The sequence below is a fragment of the Rhamphochromis sp. 'chilingali' genome, assembly GCF_963969265.1.
Source record: "Rhamphochromis sp. 'chilingali' genome assembly, chromosome: 3".
Taxonomy (NCBI): Eukaryota; Metazoa; Chordata; class Actinopteri; order Cichliformes; family Cichlidae; genus Rhamphochromis; species Rhamphochromis sp. 'chilingali'.
In genome coordinates this window covers 23,542,814-23,561,397 of record NC_137931.1, presented here as the reverse complement: position 1 = coordinate 23,561,397, position 18,584 = coordinate 23,542,814, and the positions used below count along the sequence as shown (strand labels likewise).

Sequence of the window (18,584 nt, the reverse complement as noted above, 5' to 3'; positions counted from 1 at the left end):
AAAAGTTTTAGGCTTTTTGTAAAAGCTGTTTGTCCTGATGAATATCTAAACGCAGGTTTTATGTCCTTTATGTCCACTGAAATCAAAGCTGAAACCCTTCCTATTACTTTAGGTAGGAGTGTGGTCTGTTTAACATGACTTGACTCTACTGTTTTAAGGATGGAAGCTGAGGAGACACAGAAGAATTAATGAGATTTTGCTTGTCAAAGTGTCTCCAAAAGCCACATTTTAGACCACAACTCAAGAACTTATCCACTGAATCTGCCAATTTTTCTACATAGACACTTAATAGGATAAAAGAAGCAATGACTTTTTGAGGTTTTGAAGAATTCCCTGAAGTTCTTTTAAGTGGGAAAGGCAAAAAAATTTTCACACAGTCTAGTTCACAGAGATTGCCGCCATCAATCACACGCTCCAAGATTATGTCAATGCTTAGAGTCGGAGGGGAAAAAAAAGAAAACAAAGCTTCCCGGTGTATTCTGTCAGACTCCTGTGAAGTACCGAGGGCTAGATGTTATCTCGGAGGGAAAAGCATAAACAACTCGGAGCGCTCAACCTGTTATTGACTTTGGATTAATCTTGCTAATCGTGATCATCTCAACTCGCCTAACTACATTGCTCAGTGTAGCACACACGTGTCCAAACAAAGTCCAGTACGCAACTCCTAAATTAAAACTAAGTATGAGTCATGATGATGAAGTTATGTATGGGTGTTGAGATGACCCACATTCTTAGTGTTTGTCAAGCACACTGTTGTCCAGATTCACATCACAGGGAGGCATTTATCATACATACTTGGTCAGACTAACAGTGTTTCTGAGTGTCTAATGCAGATTATTGCTCCACAACATCAAACAAGGACTATGTTGCTGATTAGAAACGTGTCTTTTTGGAAAATAAAGACGTTATTAGGCCACATGGCAGCCTGAAAAGGCATGTGTTCTTTGTGTGCTCACAGCAGAACCTCATCACATTTCACCTCGTCAATAATTGATGGTCTTCGGTGGTGAGGTAAGGCTCATTGTGCCGGGTTGTCTGGCTGCCTGGCTGGCTGGCTGGCTGGGTGTGAGAGGTGCTGACATGTGGCTCATGTTTTTCCGCTGCCCTTCACTGCAGACGGGGGTCCGTGACGAGCGACAGGAGGTCAGGAACCAGCTGTGGCTGGGAAACGGGGGATCGCCGCGGGTCAGGCCACTCCTCGCCATCCACCACAGTGCTTCGTGGTGATTGATTGAACCTGCCTAATGCATTGGGACCAATTGAACGGTCACAGATGTGCAAGCCCCACCCCCTCAGACGCCCGTGCAGATGAAAGTGTTTACACCGACGCTGATTTTGATGCCATCTCGGCATTTGGGGTTCGACTGCAGAAAGGAATTCCTGCATTAAAGTCTTAAGGAAATGATGCTTTAATGATACGTTGCCTTTGTTGGTACAGGACTTTTTAATTACACATAATGAAGTGGGACTTTTTCAAGTTCATTTTCTCCATGACAATGTCAGGGAATCCATGCAGAACATGAGAAATTAGAGTTGTGCAAATGCATTTCACACCCCATCTCGAGTTTACTCTCTTGGCAGTTGTAACTCTGTTTTCCTGTCAGGCTGGCTTGGATGTTGTAACTTATCAAACACATCAGTAAGCCTATTGTCCCGCACTAGGGTTTGGGACTGGGTTGATTTTTTTGGGTGGATCGGTACAGAGAAGGTTACATAACACAGCTGTAGAAGGATTAAGGATGGGAATGACCGGTCCGGAGTCAGGATCCCTCTGAAGAGGGCGCCCTATGTGGGCCATGGGGATTGCGTGCGTATCAGGGCTCTTAACCCAGCGGGAGTGCAGACGCTAATACATAAATGCATGGCAGCTCTGCTCTCATCCAAACATTTATGCATCCCTCCTGGCCACTCTGTGTACAGTTGTGGCTGAGAACGATTGAAATGTTTAGCTCCCCCATAAGCCTCGATGACAATACTAGAGAGATGGTTTATATTTATGCATCTTTTATGCATCAGGATGCATGTGTTTATGTCAAAGTGAGTAACTTCTGCAGGGAAAAAGCTGAACCAGTATGTGGTGTTTAAGAGGACAGATTAAACGCACTTGATAGTGGTGTACAGTACCGCGAGGGAAAGAGGAAACCAAAATACAGGAGACAGCGCTTCTCCCTCTTTCATTATGTGCTTAGCAGCAAACAATGTACAGTGGATTAAACCACCTGTATGGAAGAGCCGTGATAACAGTGATGAAAACACGGGCTAAACGTCTGCCTCCCACAATGTAGTTCAAAGCGCAGGGCTCCACAACATGTCAGCTCAAGCTGTGATTGATCCTCTCTCGGCCCTGACAGGTCGTGTCTTTGCATGCATGCACGCCACCGCCGCTGCGACGCTAGAGAAAGAGCGGGTGCACACGGAGGGTTTACACAGCGTCTGAGCTCAGGAGACTGAGCAGAGGAAACAGGGTTGATCTGCTGTGAATGCGGCGGGGCGGGTGTTATGTTCGCTCTGCGCCGCGCTGTCTGTCTTATCTCAGAGACGGGGCGGCGTTTGACGCTGAAGGAAATGCATGTGAAAAGGAAAGACGTGATCTGTGAGGTGTGTGGGTGGATGGCAGGTAGTGCGAGTTAAGAATGTAACAAAGCAGGTGCACAAACGAGGCATGTAAGCCAAGATTTTCATCACAAACTAGATGTTAAATCACTGTTTAAGCTTTAAGTGGACTCTACTAGAGCTGCATTATATGATTTATAGTTCAAAATAAGCTTTATTTATCTTACACAAAGCCACTGTCTGAAACCAGCTCCTTCCTTTATGAAAACTTCATCCTGACTGGTCCCGCTTTACAAACAGAGATTAAACAGCAGGTGGGTGGGGCTTCTGTGATGACTGTGCTAGGGCTAACTGCTCGTTTGAAGCCAAGAGTAGAAAAAAAAAACCTGTCTGAAACTGAGTTTGTTTGAAGCCTGCGCCTGTGACTCACAAACTACGCTCAATATTTGAACACTTGACCATGTTTAATACAAGCATTGTAACTGTATTAAATCCACTTTAAAGTACTGCTTTTTGACATGATCAGACTACATGACCACCTTACTCTCGTTGCATTTTGTGTACTGAAGAGAAGTGCACTTGCAACTGGGGCTATCAGATACCCAAATCAGGTGGTTTGGGTATCTCCACTGGTGCTTGGTGGGATTCCCTTGTTTAGTAAGTCATCACCACTATCAGGTGATTGCAATCAGCAGGAGAAACTGGAGGCCCACACCCCACACGGGTTTCAGCGGAGGTAGAACGTGTGCACACGGTCAGCTGTCAGCTTATGCTTTCATCACAAGATCAGGATGTAGAAGACAAACGCATCAAGTGTGAAATATATAAAGTTGGGGCTTCGAGTCCAAAGAGAATCATTCACTTTTCTGCCTCAATGAAAATGTTTTTAGCTCATTTAAAGGACGGCAGGAAGCAAAATATCCAGGGCTGAAAATCTAAGCAAACATGGAAGTGTGTAAAACTGCAGTTCGTCAAGTGGCCACTTGAGGCTCACTCTAAGGGTCCCATATTAAAATAAACCGGATTACAGCGTGCTAATCTTCTGCAGCTATATTGGGGGTACCTGCGAGCAGCATTAATGTGTTATTAGGGCTGCTCGCATTAAGCTAACCATTAGTGAGCTTGTCATGCTTTCTTCTAGGTCCAAAATTTCAAGATGGTGACAGCTGTAATGGTGTAGATCTAGAATCCAAAAGTCCACAAACAAAAGGGTGATGTCACTGTGGCCACATACATCTTTTATATACAGTCTATGGGCAATAAACACAAACAATCTGACAGGTTATAAACAAAACCCAGATTATCCTGATTTATGTGGAAAGCTCTGGCTTGTCTGTTCTATTCGTGTCTTCCCACTGTGACGGATTACATGCTTTCAGTATGGTTTTGATAATTTGGCTGCATCGCTGTCCAAACTGTTGGCTGATTGTTTGCCTGCTCAGGTTTCTAGCCCCTGTAAAACTTTGTTAATGTTATCATAACCACTCGAAACAACGTCCATAACTGGGAAAATAAGACCCGGCTTGTTATAAAATGGAATTACCCTTTAAAATGAGGCGTTTAGGGACCGCGTGCCTGCGTTTTGACCCGTTTGGACGACATTCATGAGAACATGTGGAGGGAAAAATGAAAACATCGTAATTAATGTGTTAACATGGCTCTTTGCATACCAAACTAGAGCCTTCTGCGAGAGATGGGCTTGAGATAAACTCCCTGACTCTAACAGCCGTCAGGTTGGACTCTGTCTGACTATTTCGGGGCCAGTTTACACAGCTGGTAAAAGTTTACGACGTGATGGATCTCGCATCCATTGTGGTTGAAATGCACATGACAAATTTAGAGTGGAATATGTCAGCCTAAACACAGGCATAAAAACACACACAGAGTACATTACAGATTGCATTCATGTGCGCTTGAATGCAGTTCAGATATCATATAATTCCACACCAGCGCCAACTGGATGCAAGACGTCGCCAGTGAGCGTTTTTCACTGGAATACTGTTTTGACTACCGCTCGTGCCAATTACTATAATTACGTTTAACACAGAATGTCAAATTGTTCTATATTTGGCGGCGATTTTTGCCGCCGGGCGCAGTTGGCTCATGCTCCGTTGCTCCTGGAACATGCCTGTACATAAGTGGCCTGAAACTTAACCCTTTACAGCACTGTGACGCTCAGCCATAACACAGACTGGAGGAATGCCAGGCCGGTCCCGTTTAACAAAACAATATCTGCAGTGAGAACTTCCAGAGAGTTTTTTTTTTTTTAAATGAAAGTGGTGTAATGGTGTACAGTGTGCTGTAATGGGAAGAGACACATTGTGTAATGTAAACACGAGTGTTTTAGTCAGGTGTGGGGCATGCGTTCACACGGAATTTATGAATGCAGTAACCAATGCAGTAAAAGTCCAGAATACACACCCAAACGCACACGCGCACACACCCCTGCTTGCTTCACAGCATCGGCACTCTGCTTGACTTCCTCCTGAATTCGTCACCGCCACAGTGCGTGTTTCACAATCGGCTCGTTTAGCTCACCTTTGTCTTATTCAGTGTTTTCCCATTAGAGGAATCACTGCAGTGGGAATGCCATCCAGGAGCAGAAACGTAGCCCACCTTGTATTTTGCCTGTTCAGTTCAGACGGTTGATTCATCCATCTCTGTCAGCTGTCTCTTAATCACCGGGGGGTTTTCCCTCCGACAGGTAAGCCGCTCAGAAACAACGGCGTCTTGTCAAAGACTGCGAGGCGGTGAGGAGTTGTTACTCATGAGCTATTTTTGGGGGGTTTGGATGTCTGCTATTGTTGAAGAAATGTGAAAAATGTGCAGGTGATTGGGATTACTCGGGCTGTCTGGTGTATCAGCTTCTTTATTGGGTCCCACAGCCCCACATTAGGTGTGCTGTGAAGACAAAACAGTCGGGAACAAGACTTTGACAGGAACTTTCCTCCTGAGCTGCACACCTAAGGTTTTGTAAGATGATGCAATTCATTTATTAGGTTTGGTTTTTTTGACTCGTTACTGTCTTTTTTAAGTAAGTTAATTATTTTCAAGTATTTTTTAAAGCAACTATCATATCAGCACTGTAACAAAAAATAATTTCCCCCAGGGATCAATAAAGTATTCTGATTCTGATTCTGATTGATTCTGATATTTACCTCCTAGCAGACCTGGCTTTCAAGCCGGTCTGCAGAAACATTAATAAGTGGGTGATAACACATCATGCGCCTCTAGTAATGCATGTAGAGTACTATATTTACAACAATAATGACTTGAACAGATTCACTCAGAGGCTACGCTGCCAAAGGAGGCTTTTTGATCCCCTTACACATTTGTTGTTTTCCCAGAAATACGGATAGAAACACTTGTATACTGACAAGCCTTCAGCAAACACATTCACAGTCTGGCTTGTCCTGGAGCACCGCTTCAGTTGTTGTGGATGCCTCAGGAGGGGCTTTAAAACAGGGTTTTTTATTATCCGTGCTAGTGTGCCAAGATTTATCCCATTAAAGTCTGGAATGCCCTCACGTGGGAAATGGATTGGATGTGCACAGTCAATTTCTTTGTTCAGCTCTGTGCGTATTTGTGTGGAAGAGTTTGTTATGAGTGTGTGTGTGTCTGCCTGTAAGGCTGTAGGGTCTGGCACGAGGATGCCCAGCTTTTTTTTCTTTTCTTTTTTTTGTTTCCTCTGAGCTATTTTTGTCTGGATAGAACCGCGAACTCTGTTTTGCGTAGTTAGCCGACGACCTCGCCTCTTCCATGTGTGTGTCTGCTGGTTTGCTTGCAGGCGTGTGTGGGTTCTGCCGAAGTTGGAGATAGATGGAGGGCAGAAGTGTTGGTTTCTTGTATAGTGAGCTGATATTGATCTTGGATATCTGATACCAACCACTTAGTAAACAAGAAATGATTAGCTAAGTCGAGGAATTTGATTTGCCCAGTAGAGAGCTTGAGTGTCCTCTGATGATGATAAATTTGATTTTGCAGCTGAGGGGAGGCTTCTCTTTCCATTTTCATCACAGCCTTTAGGCACGAATAGAGGGAGTGAGTCTTAGGTGTGAAGACAGTGGTTGATGTTTTTGTAAGATAAAAGTAAGATGAAAGATGGAAACAAAACAAGAATCGCTCTAAATAAAAGGATAACTAAGTGGTTTCAGGTTTGTGAGGTATGATATCCTATTGGAGGAATATCAGGATTGATTGTCTGGCAGCTGGACGTCTTTATGTTGAAGATGTTTCATCTCTCATCCAACAAAAGTCGACTCAAGGCGCTTTACATTGTAAGGTAAAGACTCCACAATAATACAGAGAAAACCCCAACTATGAATCCCCCTATAAACAACAACCTGGAGAGACTGGGGAGGAAAAACTCCTTTTTAACAGGAAGAAACCTCAGGCAAAACAAGACTTAGCCATCTGCCTTGACTGGTTGGGGATGAGGAGAGGGAGACAGGGCAAAAGACAAGTACCCATGCTGGGTGTCCCTTAGTGTATTAATAGCTAACTGTAGCAGAACGTACCGCGACCGTGGCTCAGGGGTTTGGGAATCGCATCTGTAACCGGAAGGTCGCCGGTTCGATCCCTGGGCTCTCTGTCCTAGTCGTTGTGTCCTTGGGCAAGACACTTTACCCTACTTGCCTACTGGTGTTGGCCAGAGGGGCCGATATGGCAGCCTCGCTTCTGTTAGTCTGCCCCAGGGCAGCTGTGGCTACAACTGTAGCTGCCTCCACCAGTGTGTGAATGAATAGTGGTATTGTAAAGCGCTTTGGGTGCCTTGAAAAGCGCTAATAAAATCCAATCTATTATTAACTTGGTGACATTTTCACTAAAAGTTTTGACGTGTAAAAAAAATCCAAGTGGTCCCGGGATTGATCCTTGAGGTACACCTTTGGTATGCTTGGAAAATTATTAGTGGTTGCCTGGTGACTGCATTGGATTTTTGTTTGGTTGCAGCCAGTTGCAACAACCAGCTGATCAGAGGTTGAGCCTGTAATAGCCTCAACGTCTGGGTGACCAGCTTTGATCTCAAGGTGATTTCACAGGTCGTCTGGTGTGAGGCAACCAGCCTCAAACTACTTTGGTCTGACTCAAATTGATTGCTGTTGCATTGCAATCAACCTGAGTCACTCTGTGATGCGTCTCCTTGCAATATTAACAAATGCAAGAATTTCAAAGGCAATGAGATTGCAAGTCCGTTCCACATAGTCAAAATAATGTAAGCTGTGCCACTGTTTTCTTTCACTGCCTTTTTTAAAGCGACTGTTGTATTAAAAGCTAGAAGCTAAATGCTAATTTATGCATTTAATTTATGCGTTTCATTTGGACAAATGTTTTGTCACTCATCCAAGTAACCTTTTCAGTCTAAAGACTTTCAAAATCAACTTCATGTGATTTACTTACCTGGATGATTATTGAGGTATGCGTTGAGCATGCATTAAGGTATTTAGCACCTAAACCTAACCAGTGAAAGAAGTGAGGATAAAAAGAGAGGGAAAAATGTAATTAATGTTCAAGGTCCAAAGAAAACGGAACGAATGGGATCCTGGTTGGAAACCCAACATCCTCCTCTTCCCTATCTTCTGTTGTGATCTTTTGAGGACTCTTTCCAGCTGTCTGGAAACCACGAATGTAGTGCTGGCACCAAGGCCAAAGAGCTACCTTGTGGATAATGGAGACATGCAGGTGGCCTCTCATAAAATTGCATTATCAAAAACTCTGGGACAAGAATGGTTTGCATTTTCTAAGACATACTAGAGTCCCACATGCATAGCACTTACATGATCAGTGGACTAGTAGAGAATGAATATGTTTTTGGGTACTTCTTGATTTGCCACTTTGTTAGCACTCAGACCTGGCACACTGAGCTGCTGATTGACCACACACTGACTCATTCTTATTTTCCTTCCCCCCTCTCTCTCTCTCCCCTCCATCTCCTGTTTCTTTGGTTTAGGGAAAAGCTGGCTGTGGCTCGCCTGCAGAGGGAAGTCGCACGGAGCAAGAGCGAAGGAACAATGGTAAAGTACAGTGGAAGTGCTTGGCCCTATCATCTTCACGAAGCCAGAAAAGCCACAGTATGTTCACTCCACGTACATACCCACACAGAAACCGTCAGGCTCTGCCAAAACTGTTGTGTTGGCTGAGTGTCTCGACACCTCATCAGAAGCTCTTGAAGGCAGTAATCCTGTAGAAATGCATGTGTAGGCAATAATAGAAGCAAGTACAAAAATACTGTGTTATGTGACAGTTGCCTGTTTGTGGAAAAAGCAGTGCGTTGCATAAATTTGACCTTTTCTGCACAAACTACAGGTACTTGAATGCACTGCCAGGCTCTGTGACCGTAGAATGCTGCACACTGCATCGTGTCTCTGGTAGAAAGTGCTGATGTGCCGTTCTTTTATGAGTTCTGGAGGTGGTCATTAGCATACATATGCGCTCAAAGCAGCGTATATGTTTGTGTCTGCGTTTCCACAAGTGTGTCTGAATGCATTTATAGAGTGTGTGTTTGTAAGCGAGGTCAGGAAGCGAGAAGAACCGGGTGATGAAGCGGGGCTCAGCTGATTGCAGCCTCTGAGCAGACGCTTTAACCACAGGCCCAGCTGTTTCACTGCACCCCAGTGACGCCTCTGATTCTGTGTGGCAGCAGGCCTAAAGCTACAGCACACAAGGGCCGACACGCTCCGAGATCTCCTCACCGCTGCGTGTGATTATTGATCCCCAAAGGAGGAATGCTCTATTTTTTCTTCATACCTCTTCAGAGTTGTAGAGGTCAGAGCACAGGGTCAGATACTGAGCAGAGCTCCCTCCTTGGAGATGGGCAGGGGTTTGGCATGTTGCTCAAGGGCATTTTAGCACAGTAGATACTGAATTTATTGGCTGTACCAGATGTGTAGCTAAGTTTGTGCTTCGGCTCGTAAATATAGACACTAAAAGAGCACAGACAAAGACCGGCTTTACCTCTAGGACTTGTTGATGTCAGCAGATGTCAGAGGAAATCACGCCGGAGTCAGCCAGCGCTTACTTTCTGACCTCTGGTTGACTCCAAACTGTCGCCCCCAAGCATGGCCCAGTGTGTGAAACAAGAAGGTTCATTATTGATTTTGAAAAAGGTTCAGCATTGATGGGTTGACATACTGTTGATGAATGGAATATGAACCTGACCATCACTGTTCCTTATAGGCTAGTTGTTTAAGTTGTGTCCAGTGTGTTGTGAAATGAAAATGTATATGTAGATGAAACTGATTTGGTGTTAGACCTCAATATTAAGCTATTCAAAAAATTCATTCACTGTGTATGTGTTTGGGTTGTCAGTTTTGGGATTGAAATATTAAAGAAAACAAATGAAACTGAGACTTTTCAAAGTTGCTGGGAAAGAAGTTTTTCCTGCAAGTTTGCGTGATCATATTTTTGTGATGATATTTGGGTGACGTGGTCCAAAACAGCTGTCCTTTTTAAGATACATTTGGGCCAGATCTGACAGACTAAACAGCCCAAAATCAAGTTAGTGTTTGTTGAAGAATAAAAGGGCCATGGACACTTGGTGATTGGTGGTATTTCCCTTTAAAATCAAATTTTGTACAAACCCAAAAGATCTTTGTTTCAACCACAGAATGTCTGTAACAGGCTGAAGTAGCCACTTTGAAGTTTGTGGGTTACTGTGTTGAAGCCTCTTGTTTAGTTGTTTGGTCACTGATATCCTACGCTACAGTTACAGTAGGGAACAAAACAGTAACTGGAGATCTCAGTGTGGCCAAAATGAGTGAGACTGTGTAAGATCACCACTCATAGTCAGATGAGATCTTCAAAGTGATTTGAAGGCGATAAAAAAGTCAGTCTGCTCTCAGTTTGCAGTTGAATGGGGTCAAATTGACAATGAGATGCAATCTGTTTGTGATAATACAGTGACCGAGTGTGATAAATTATCAAAAATGATAAATCTGCTTACGTTCAGACCCGAGCCACAGATATGAAACAGAAATTCTTCCACAAACAGCCACGTAGCTGCTGCAAGAGGGTGATTTAACTGCAAAATGACATTGGCGCTCGATAACCTTGCTTTTATATAGGAATGTACCCAGAAAACAACCAGTTGTTTGAGTTACATTCTGAGTTCCTACAAACTTCTAATCCGATGGTCACATTGTCCTGTGGTTGATTCATTTTGTGCCATGAACACAGTTTTCTTGGAGACCCACATTCTGGTCCACCAAACCAAATGCCAGCCATAAGCAGGAGATGTGTTGATGCACGCTCAGTCATCAAGGCGAAGAAGTCCCAGAAAGCGGAATCTGTTCATCTAGATGTTGTGTTTTCAGTGGGAAAGCTCTGAAGCCTCCCAGGAATACCAGTGAGAAAGTCAAAGGGAGTCCATTTGGATGTTGCGTTGGACATCCCCACTGAAAACACATCATTCAGATGAACAGATTCAGCTTTCTGGGGCACAAGTAGGAGAGTTCATGTGGACCACACCAGCAGAGGTTGGTTGCAGTTGCCCCCCACTTTTTCCTTTCTTTTACCTGCGTGTGCTCACACCAAAGTGACAACACGTTTGCGTGTCAACACCTCCTCCTCTAACAGTAACCCAGCTTCCTCTGACCTCAGTGCAGCCCAACCAAAATATATCTTTCGCCATGCCGCGAGCCTCCCCAGAAGGCCCGGCTCTCCAACTGACACGACTGGATGACATGCTAATTATTACTTTAGAGGGCGACATGAGTTACTGTCTGCGCATGCACAGTGTTGAGAGAAGGATGAGTTATCTGTGCCAGACAGGAGGAGGGTGAGGGAGGGGGGGGTATGGAGGAAGAAAGGGAGGAGGGGGATATCACTAAGCTCCATTTGAAATTGGGATTATCCCCATTGGATTCCCCTTCCACTCTCTCTCTGGCATTCCTGGGAGGCTTCGGAGCTCAGGCGAGGTTCTTCAATAGGAGTGAAAAAAGAGGCTGCTGCGTAAAGGAGATAATTGTCAAAGTGCTGCCAGAGTGAAGTGGAAACTGCAAACCACCCCCAGCCTGCGTCCAGTCATAGACCCCCAAAACCCATCGCCTTCTTCCCCAACATCCCCCACATCTTCGCCTGCAAGGGGATGAACCGATAGAGTCAGATTAAAACAGCGCAGACTTTTGAAGTGGCACTACCCCGCCTCTGTATCTGATGCCTCTCTTTAGCAGCCTCTGATCGCTGCCTCGATCTGATCGCATAAGGCGATCAGAGATGCCGCGAGAGTGTGCGGCAGTGTTTTTGCAGCGCCATCACGACTGCATTGTGTAGGAAAAAGAAAGGGAAGGGTATCTTTATGATCGTGCAGGGCGCTAGGAAACATCGCCACAATCGTAAGCCTCGGGTTGCGCATGTGAAACAGCACTAACTGCACAGTTTACTGAGGAGTGTGTGCTTTAATTCGGCGTCCCGCCGCGAAGCACGCATACTGCTGGCAGCTTGAAGCTGCACAACTCTTGTTATGGATCGTTTGGGAGAATCACATGAAACCTTTTTAAATAATTTGCAGGGCAATCAGTAATTAGGCCTGCGCTGCATTTCACCACATATATGACCACACAAGATGCGTTTTGTTATTAGTGAAAATGATCCGCCTGTCTTACGCCTCTCACTGCTTCTTAAACTTCACATCAAGGCTCGGACGTGCTGCTTTTGGCCCACTCTGCTGAAACTCCTGCTAGAAAAACAGCAGGTTTCCCTTTAGGTGTTTGACAAAGCACAGGTCGGGGTTTATACTGCGAGAGTCTCGGCCTCTTTCCAGCAAGCTTGCTCCCGTTTGTTCGCGGCCTCGTCGCTGCTGTAGGTTTTCCCTGGAATTCTTCCCGATCCCAGAGGCGTGGTGCGGTGAGGTGCCGGGCAGGGCAGGGCAGAGCTGCTCTCTGTCTCCCACTTTTCTTTTGATGCCACTCCGAAGTGCAGTCTAAGTCCATCAGGGGCAGGATGCCGAGGTTTCCTGTCAGGGGCAGAGAACACAAGTCTGCGTGTAGGCTTGTAAAGGCGGCGCTGCCTGCTCTGTGGGCTGAGGGGGCGGAGGGGGGCTGGGCTCGCCATTAAAAAGGCATTTAAAGCTGTTAGGTGAGATTATGACCGCTGGAAACGGCTGTCTAAACAACATGTGAAAATAAATGATCTGGCTTTGAGAACAACTAGCTTTATTTTTCTTTGGGTTTTGTGGATGCTCTGTGATATCCGAGCCTCGCCTCGTGCATACCCACACATTGCCGTTTCCATGGGCGCTCGGGCTGATTGCGGCGTTTGATTCTTTCACGGTTGAGCGAAGCATACATGCAAGTGATAAAAGGGAATTGTTTTTTTTATTTGCCTCAACTCCTCGGCTTAATTGAGCAACTTGCTCATTTAAAAATCTGATTTCTCCGGAGCATTTCATGTAGAAAATGAAGTTAAGATAAAGGAGGAGGACGATGGGGGAGGCGCTGCGTCTGTGAATATAAAGTGAGAGCACAGCATGGTTAAATAAGCCTCCAAGCCACGATAGGAATCAGCTATTTCTGTACATGAAAATGGATTTTGCGTGTGCTGCAATCTTCAAGAGTGTGTGACATAGTTTGTAACGCCACATCAAGTAACATTTGCGGTTCTCTGATGAGGGAATGCCCCTTTTTTAACAGGTCGTTTCACCCGAATCTATCTTGTTGCTACTTCAGCTTCAGGATTTCATTCAATAATTCAACATAGTCACTGAAGAAGCAGCCCTGGATAGCTCTGCAGTATGTCTGTGTTGGACTTTTACAAACATTTACACACTTTTATAGCTGGTATCAAGATTCTAAGCTAAAGCATGACTTGGGGTAGGCTTTAATGTAGACTGATAGAGGAGGTGTCAGATATTCCAGGAAATATCTGACTTAAATAATCCACCTACTCGTCGAGAGGTCGGTGAGTTCATCCCCTTGCTCTTTTCACCTACATGTTGAAGTATCCTTGGGCAAGATATCGAACCCAGAGTTGCTAAGAAAAGCAGCACTCCAGACAAGGGGTGGTTAAGAGTGAGGACCCAACATCAATGGTAAATAATTTTTATACAGTGCTTTTTAATGCATTTCTTATATTACACAGGATGCATCAAAGAGCAACTGGGTTTAGTATCTTGCCCAAGGCATACAGGCTGGAGCAGTCAGGGATCAAACCACCAACCTTTGGATTAATAGATGATCTGCTCTACCTCCTGAGCTACAGCCAGGCCAAAGACAGGCAAGCTTGTTTAACAAAAAAGCAAGATGTCTATTTTGGCTGATGGCAGGCAGTACAAAACAGTTCAAAACACAGGAAAACATGCTGGAAACCCTGTGGCGAGGAGGTGGTGACTATAAATACTGAATTCTTTGCTGAATTAATCAGCAAAGATGACACAATGAATCAAAACTAAAAGCAAAGCACAGTGAACTAACTCTCATAATAAAGCAGGAAGTGGGAAAACCAAATGGGGAAAATGCAGACACATGGATGAACTTAGCAAGGAAACTTGACAAAGGTGAAATGAACACTGAGGGAGGAATAAACTCCAAAGCACCAGGGAACTAGGAATAGCACTAATTACACTAAAGAGGAATATATGAGGGTAAATGTAAACACTAAACAAACCAGAAATTAAATAGATCTTAAAAATAAACAAAACTCTAAAGTCCAAAAACTTAAAAACGCTCAATAAATGGACCACAGGTTGTTCCACTTTCTCAAGTGTCACTACAGCTTAGAGAGTAGCTGGTGAGTGTTTACAACAAGTTGCTATCTCTCTTGCAAACTGCTAGCAACAGCATCAATATGCTAGTGACCAAAGCGATCGCAAGGAGTTTGTTTTACCTATTAGTGCCTGTTAGCAACCTCCAGCAACCACTTGCCAACCAGTTGGGGAATATAAATTTTTCCTGAGCAACCTTGTAGCTGCCAACCAATCTCTGCATCTAAAACACCCTTTGCCATTTTTTTTCTTTTGTATTCTTCAGTACTTGCATTCGCTGATGGTTGGTTGGAGAAACAAGATTTACCAGCATGATGATTTTTGATGTCAGCTGTATGGTTGGCAATATCCTTTTAATTTAAGGTTCCTACTGTACTGGGTCTCAGAGGGTGGTATCTTTAGGATTAAATAGTAGATTTCACAGATGACACCGCTCTTTTGGACCCTCCTGAAACAGAACATCTTAGTATTCTAGAAAATGCTGCAACTCCTGCTGGATTGAAAGTCAGCGAGCCAAAGACTAAAGTCACATCCTTCAACTATAGAGATCATTTTAGACTTTAAACACTGATTTTATCACAATGTCACCTGGAATAAGGACAAGAAACTAATATCAATGTGGCAGCCCAGGCATCTGCATCCAGCTGAAGTTATGACTCTGACTCTCTTAATATTTTTACAAACACCCTAAAGACCAGGTAATCGCTTCACAATACCAGCTAACACACAGTGTCTATTAACAGCTATCAGATATATAATTATGCGAACTTTTGCAGGAAATGAACAAGATTTATTCTTTCTCAGTGTTCTGGCACATACGAGCAGGCTTTTGTTTGAAGGAGAGTTAGATTTGCTCCTGTTGGCTACCCCTTTGTTACAAAAAATCATCTGTATTTGTAAACAAAGACCGGAGGCAGGGGGGGAGATAAAACAAGAAGCCTTGGCCTGGATATCTGCTGGCTACACAGGCCCCCTGAGGCTAAGTCATCAGACTAGCTAATGATTGGCTGAACCGCAACAGACACCAGAAAACCGTATCAAAGAAGTCTGAAAGCAGCATAACAGCAATTACTGTCACAAACTTACTGCATTAGAAAAATACTGTGTTATACTGGAAGATAGCGAGATTTTGTCCCTGAAAGGCACCAACATTTAAAATAAACGCAAAGAATAAGACAAAAACTTTCCTGGACTTTTCCAAGATTACTAGATAAGTGTGTAGCATTTGCATATTATCACCAAATAAAACTTCTGTAATAACTAACACTGTTTAAATAACCATATGTGTGGCTTTTCTGCTCACCTGGATTACATTTAGCCAAATCAAATAAGCAAATAAGGCACACTGGCAGGGCTCCGGGTCGGCAATATTAATTAATTTTGAGCACGGGGTTTAATTAGTTAGCTGTAAGTGGATCGAGGTATGATGATTATCTGACAGTGATTTATTGGTGTGTAAAAAAGAAAAAGCACCTTCAGAGTGGACATGCTCCGTAGCGTGCTGCCAGCAGATAAAGGGGCTCTCTGACGGGCTTAAAAAGGAGAGGCTCCACGTGGAGCTCGGGCGCTCGGGGACCCTCATATAGGGTTTCTGACAGCTGTTTGGAGGATGTGTGACAGCGTGGAGGTTTGGGAACTGGGGGGGACTCAGGTGCCGTCTCTGCAGATTGGCCTTATCAGCCACGGGCAGGGGCCGCGATGGGGTCCCCCCGCAGGACTCAGCACATTCACCGGGTGACGAGCGCTGACAGCCAGGTCCAAATCGCATCTCCACACCGTCCCATTCTGGGTGTGTGTGCGTGGGTGGGGTGGGGGAGCTCCCTTGGCAATGATAAATGGGCCACTCGTATGATTTTGCATATTCCTGGGGTGTGTGTATTATTTGCCACAGTGCCCGTGGCTGTCTAAGAGAGCAGTGGTACACTCCAATAGTGGCGCTCCATGATAATTGAATTGATGGAGTCTTTTGGTGTGGGGTGGGGTGGGGTGATAAAACACTGTTTGGGCTCACTTTAGTCACAAGTAATCGGAAAACACACACTCCTGCACTTTGATGCTTTCTCTTCTGTTTCTAAACAAACAAGAGCATAATTATAATTTTTATCTTTACGACTTGTATCTGGGAGCCAGCCAGGCAGGCCAGGAGGCCCGATCCTCCTCGTGTTACACTTTCATTTGAATCCAGCCTCGCTGATGCACACAAACAGCCCGGTGGCATGTTTTATTAATGAATGGAGAACCTGCACAGTGCTTTGTGTCCCCGATGTTTGCTTTGCCAGCGAGCCTCCGAGCCGCTCCCGGCCCCTTTGATTAGGCAAAGAGCTCCAACCGAGGCAAGGGGGGGGATGTCCTGTGTAATGAAGAGATTATTGGGCCTGTACCCCCTAACCCTGAACGAGTACAGTGTATATACAGTTGCAGATGGACATCCTACAACACGATGGGACACACACACATGCACTTAACCTGATAAGGTCGCAGCACAGCACAACAAGGAGAGGCAGAGGCCTCTAATTAATTTAGAGTCCTCAGTGAATCTTAGAGGGTATGAAAGGGGGGCTCCGAGTATTCTAGTAATTCAGCTCGGATGAATACCATTACCATCTAATGTTGTCCAATTACCGAAGCGGGAGGCTTCATTTTGGGCTCGAGTGCAGCTAATAAAATCTTATGTTCCAAAGCCGCTCGGTGTAACAGATTCTTCATTTATTTCTCAGGCTTTGCGTGTTGATGGTGATAAATTCTGTCACATACAGATGGATATATTTCTTTATTTATCTCTCTGTGGCAGAGGTCAAATTTAATCCTCAAACCCCCTCACCCCTCACCCCCCACCCCCTGATGCCCAAATCTGGGCTTGTTTCTGATATATGTGGTATAAAAATCCAGCAGGAGCTATTTTATAGATTACACCCCATATTTCATTTGACATTGGCTTCTTTCTCCTTTTTTTTCTATGCGCTGCATTGTTTAATAGAACAGGAGCATGTTGCCCCCTGCAGGACAAAGAAGAAAGAAGGCAGGACACCTCGCCTCATCCCATCCATACAACAGTGACAGGCTGTCAAGAGAGCGGGGATTATCTCCTCAGCGGCCAGATTAACTAAAATAAATGTTCTCACAGAAAGTTGCCAGGCGTGTTTTCATCCTCTCGGTGTTGACTTTGAGATCTCTTCCCAGGGCTTTTTCTAAAGAAGTGTTGTCTTTGTGGCTGCAGTGAAGGCTTATTAAAGAATATGCTTTCAATTAGAGCACCAAAGGAGGAAAAAAAAAAAAGAGAGAAGTTGCTGCAGACAATAAACATTTCAATCGAGGAGAAATGTATTGCCGGGGGATTTCTGGCCACAGAAAGATACAGCAATGTTTGATTTAATGTCCTCAGGCCTTGTAAAATTGCAGAAATTATATATTGAACAAAAGCAACGCAGGGCTTTTACTACAATGTAGAGACTGTAAATCCTGTGTTGTTATTGAGGTTGTTGGCAAGACTGTCAGCAGACACGTAGCGGTCGGTGGTTTGTGCCTGGAGGCCTGTGTGGGCAACAAAAAAATCAGGACCAAAGCTGCTACTGTGCTTTTTTTGTTTTGTTTTGCTGAACAAAGCCATGCATGTTGATGCAAATAAAAGGCCTTTGTGCTCATTTGCATCGAGGTGAAATTCAGCTAAACTGCTGCGACGCTGGAGGCTGAAATCAGCGCCCGTTTCTTTAAACGCTAAGTGGAAAATGTGTCCTATAAAACATAAAACAACTTTATGTGTCATAAAGAAAGAAGAACCAGAAAAGTCATATATATATATATATATATATATATATATATATATATATATATATATATATATATATATATATATATATATATATATATATACGTCCAGCTCCTGGCAGGGGGATGCACTACTTTACGTTCTTGTATGAGTGGATTTACAGCAGCCATTACTCCTGACAGGGAGAGCCTCCCCGCTGCACATAGTAGCCGTGAATTTACTGCCGCAGTGAAGACGGGGACTGGTTTTAATGGTGACTCTGGTTTAATATTCCCCCTCAGCAGCTGAATCACCCAGTTAGGATCTGCTTTTGTAACAGAAGTAACAATGTAGTGACACAAGACAGTTTATAAGGAGAGTATGGTCATACGGAGTAATGGAGCAATGCGACTCGGTGTCACATTATAGTTGTTTCGATGTTTTTCTTTCCAGTTTGGTTTCATGGTTTTTCACGAGAGACCCGGCATAAAGGAGGGCCTCATGTCGAGGAGGATGTTTTGTCCATATGCCACACAGAGTGACACGCTCACTGTCTCTGACCTATATTCTTTCACGCCACAAGATGTCCCC

General features: G+C 44.3%; 1 protein-coding gene across 12 annotated transcripts in view; it reads left to right on the top strand.

The window, feature by feature from the left end:
* Positions 1-18,584, top strand: part of LOC308393645 (nck-associated protein 5-like) — a 201,243-nt gene that overhangs the window by 89,329 nt on the left and 93,330 nt on the right. For 8 of the 12 annotated variants that reach the window (XM_080877594.1, XM_080877587.1, XM_080877595.1 and 5 more), the window contains one exon: positions 8,501-8,621. In XM_080877594.1, the coding sequence (XP_080733720.1) occupies positions 8,501-8,621 (121 nt within the window). The remainder of the gene's footprint in view (positions 1-8,500; positions 8,622-18,584) is intronic. The other 4 variants (XM_080877593.1, XM_080877596.1, XM_080877588.1 and 1 more) reach the window with 1 other exon arrangement.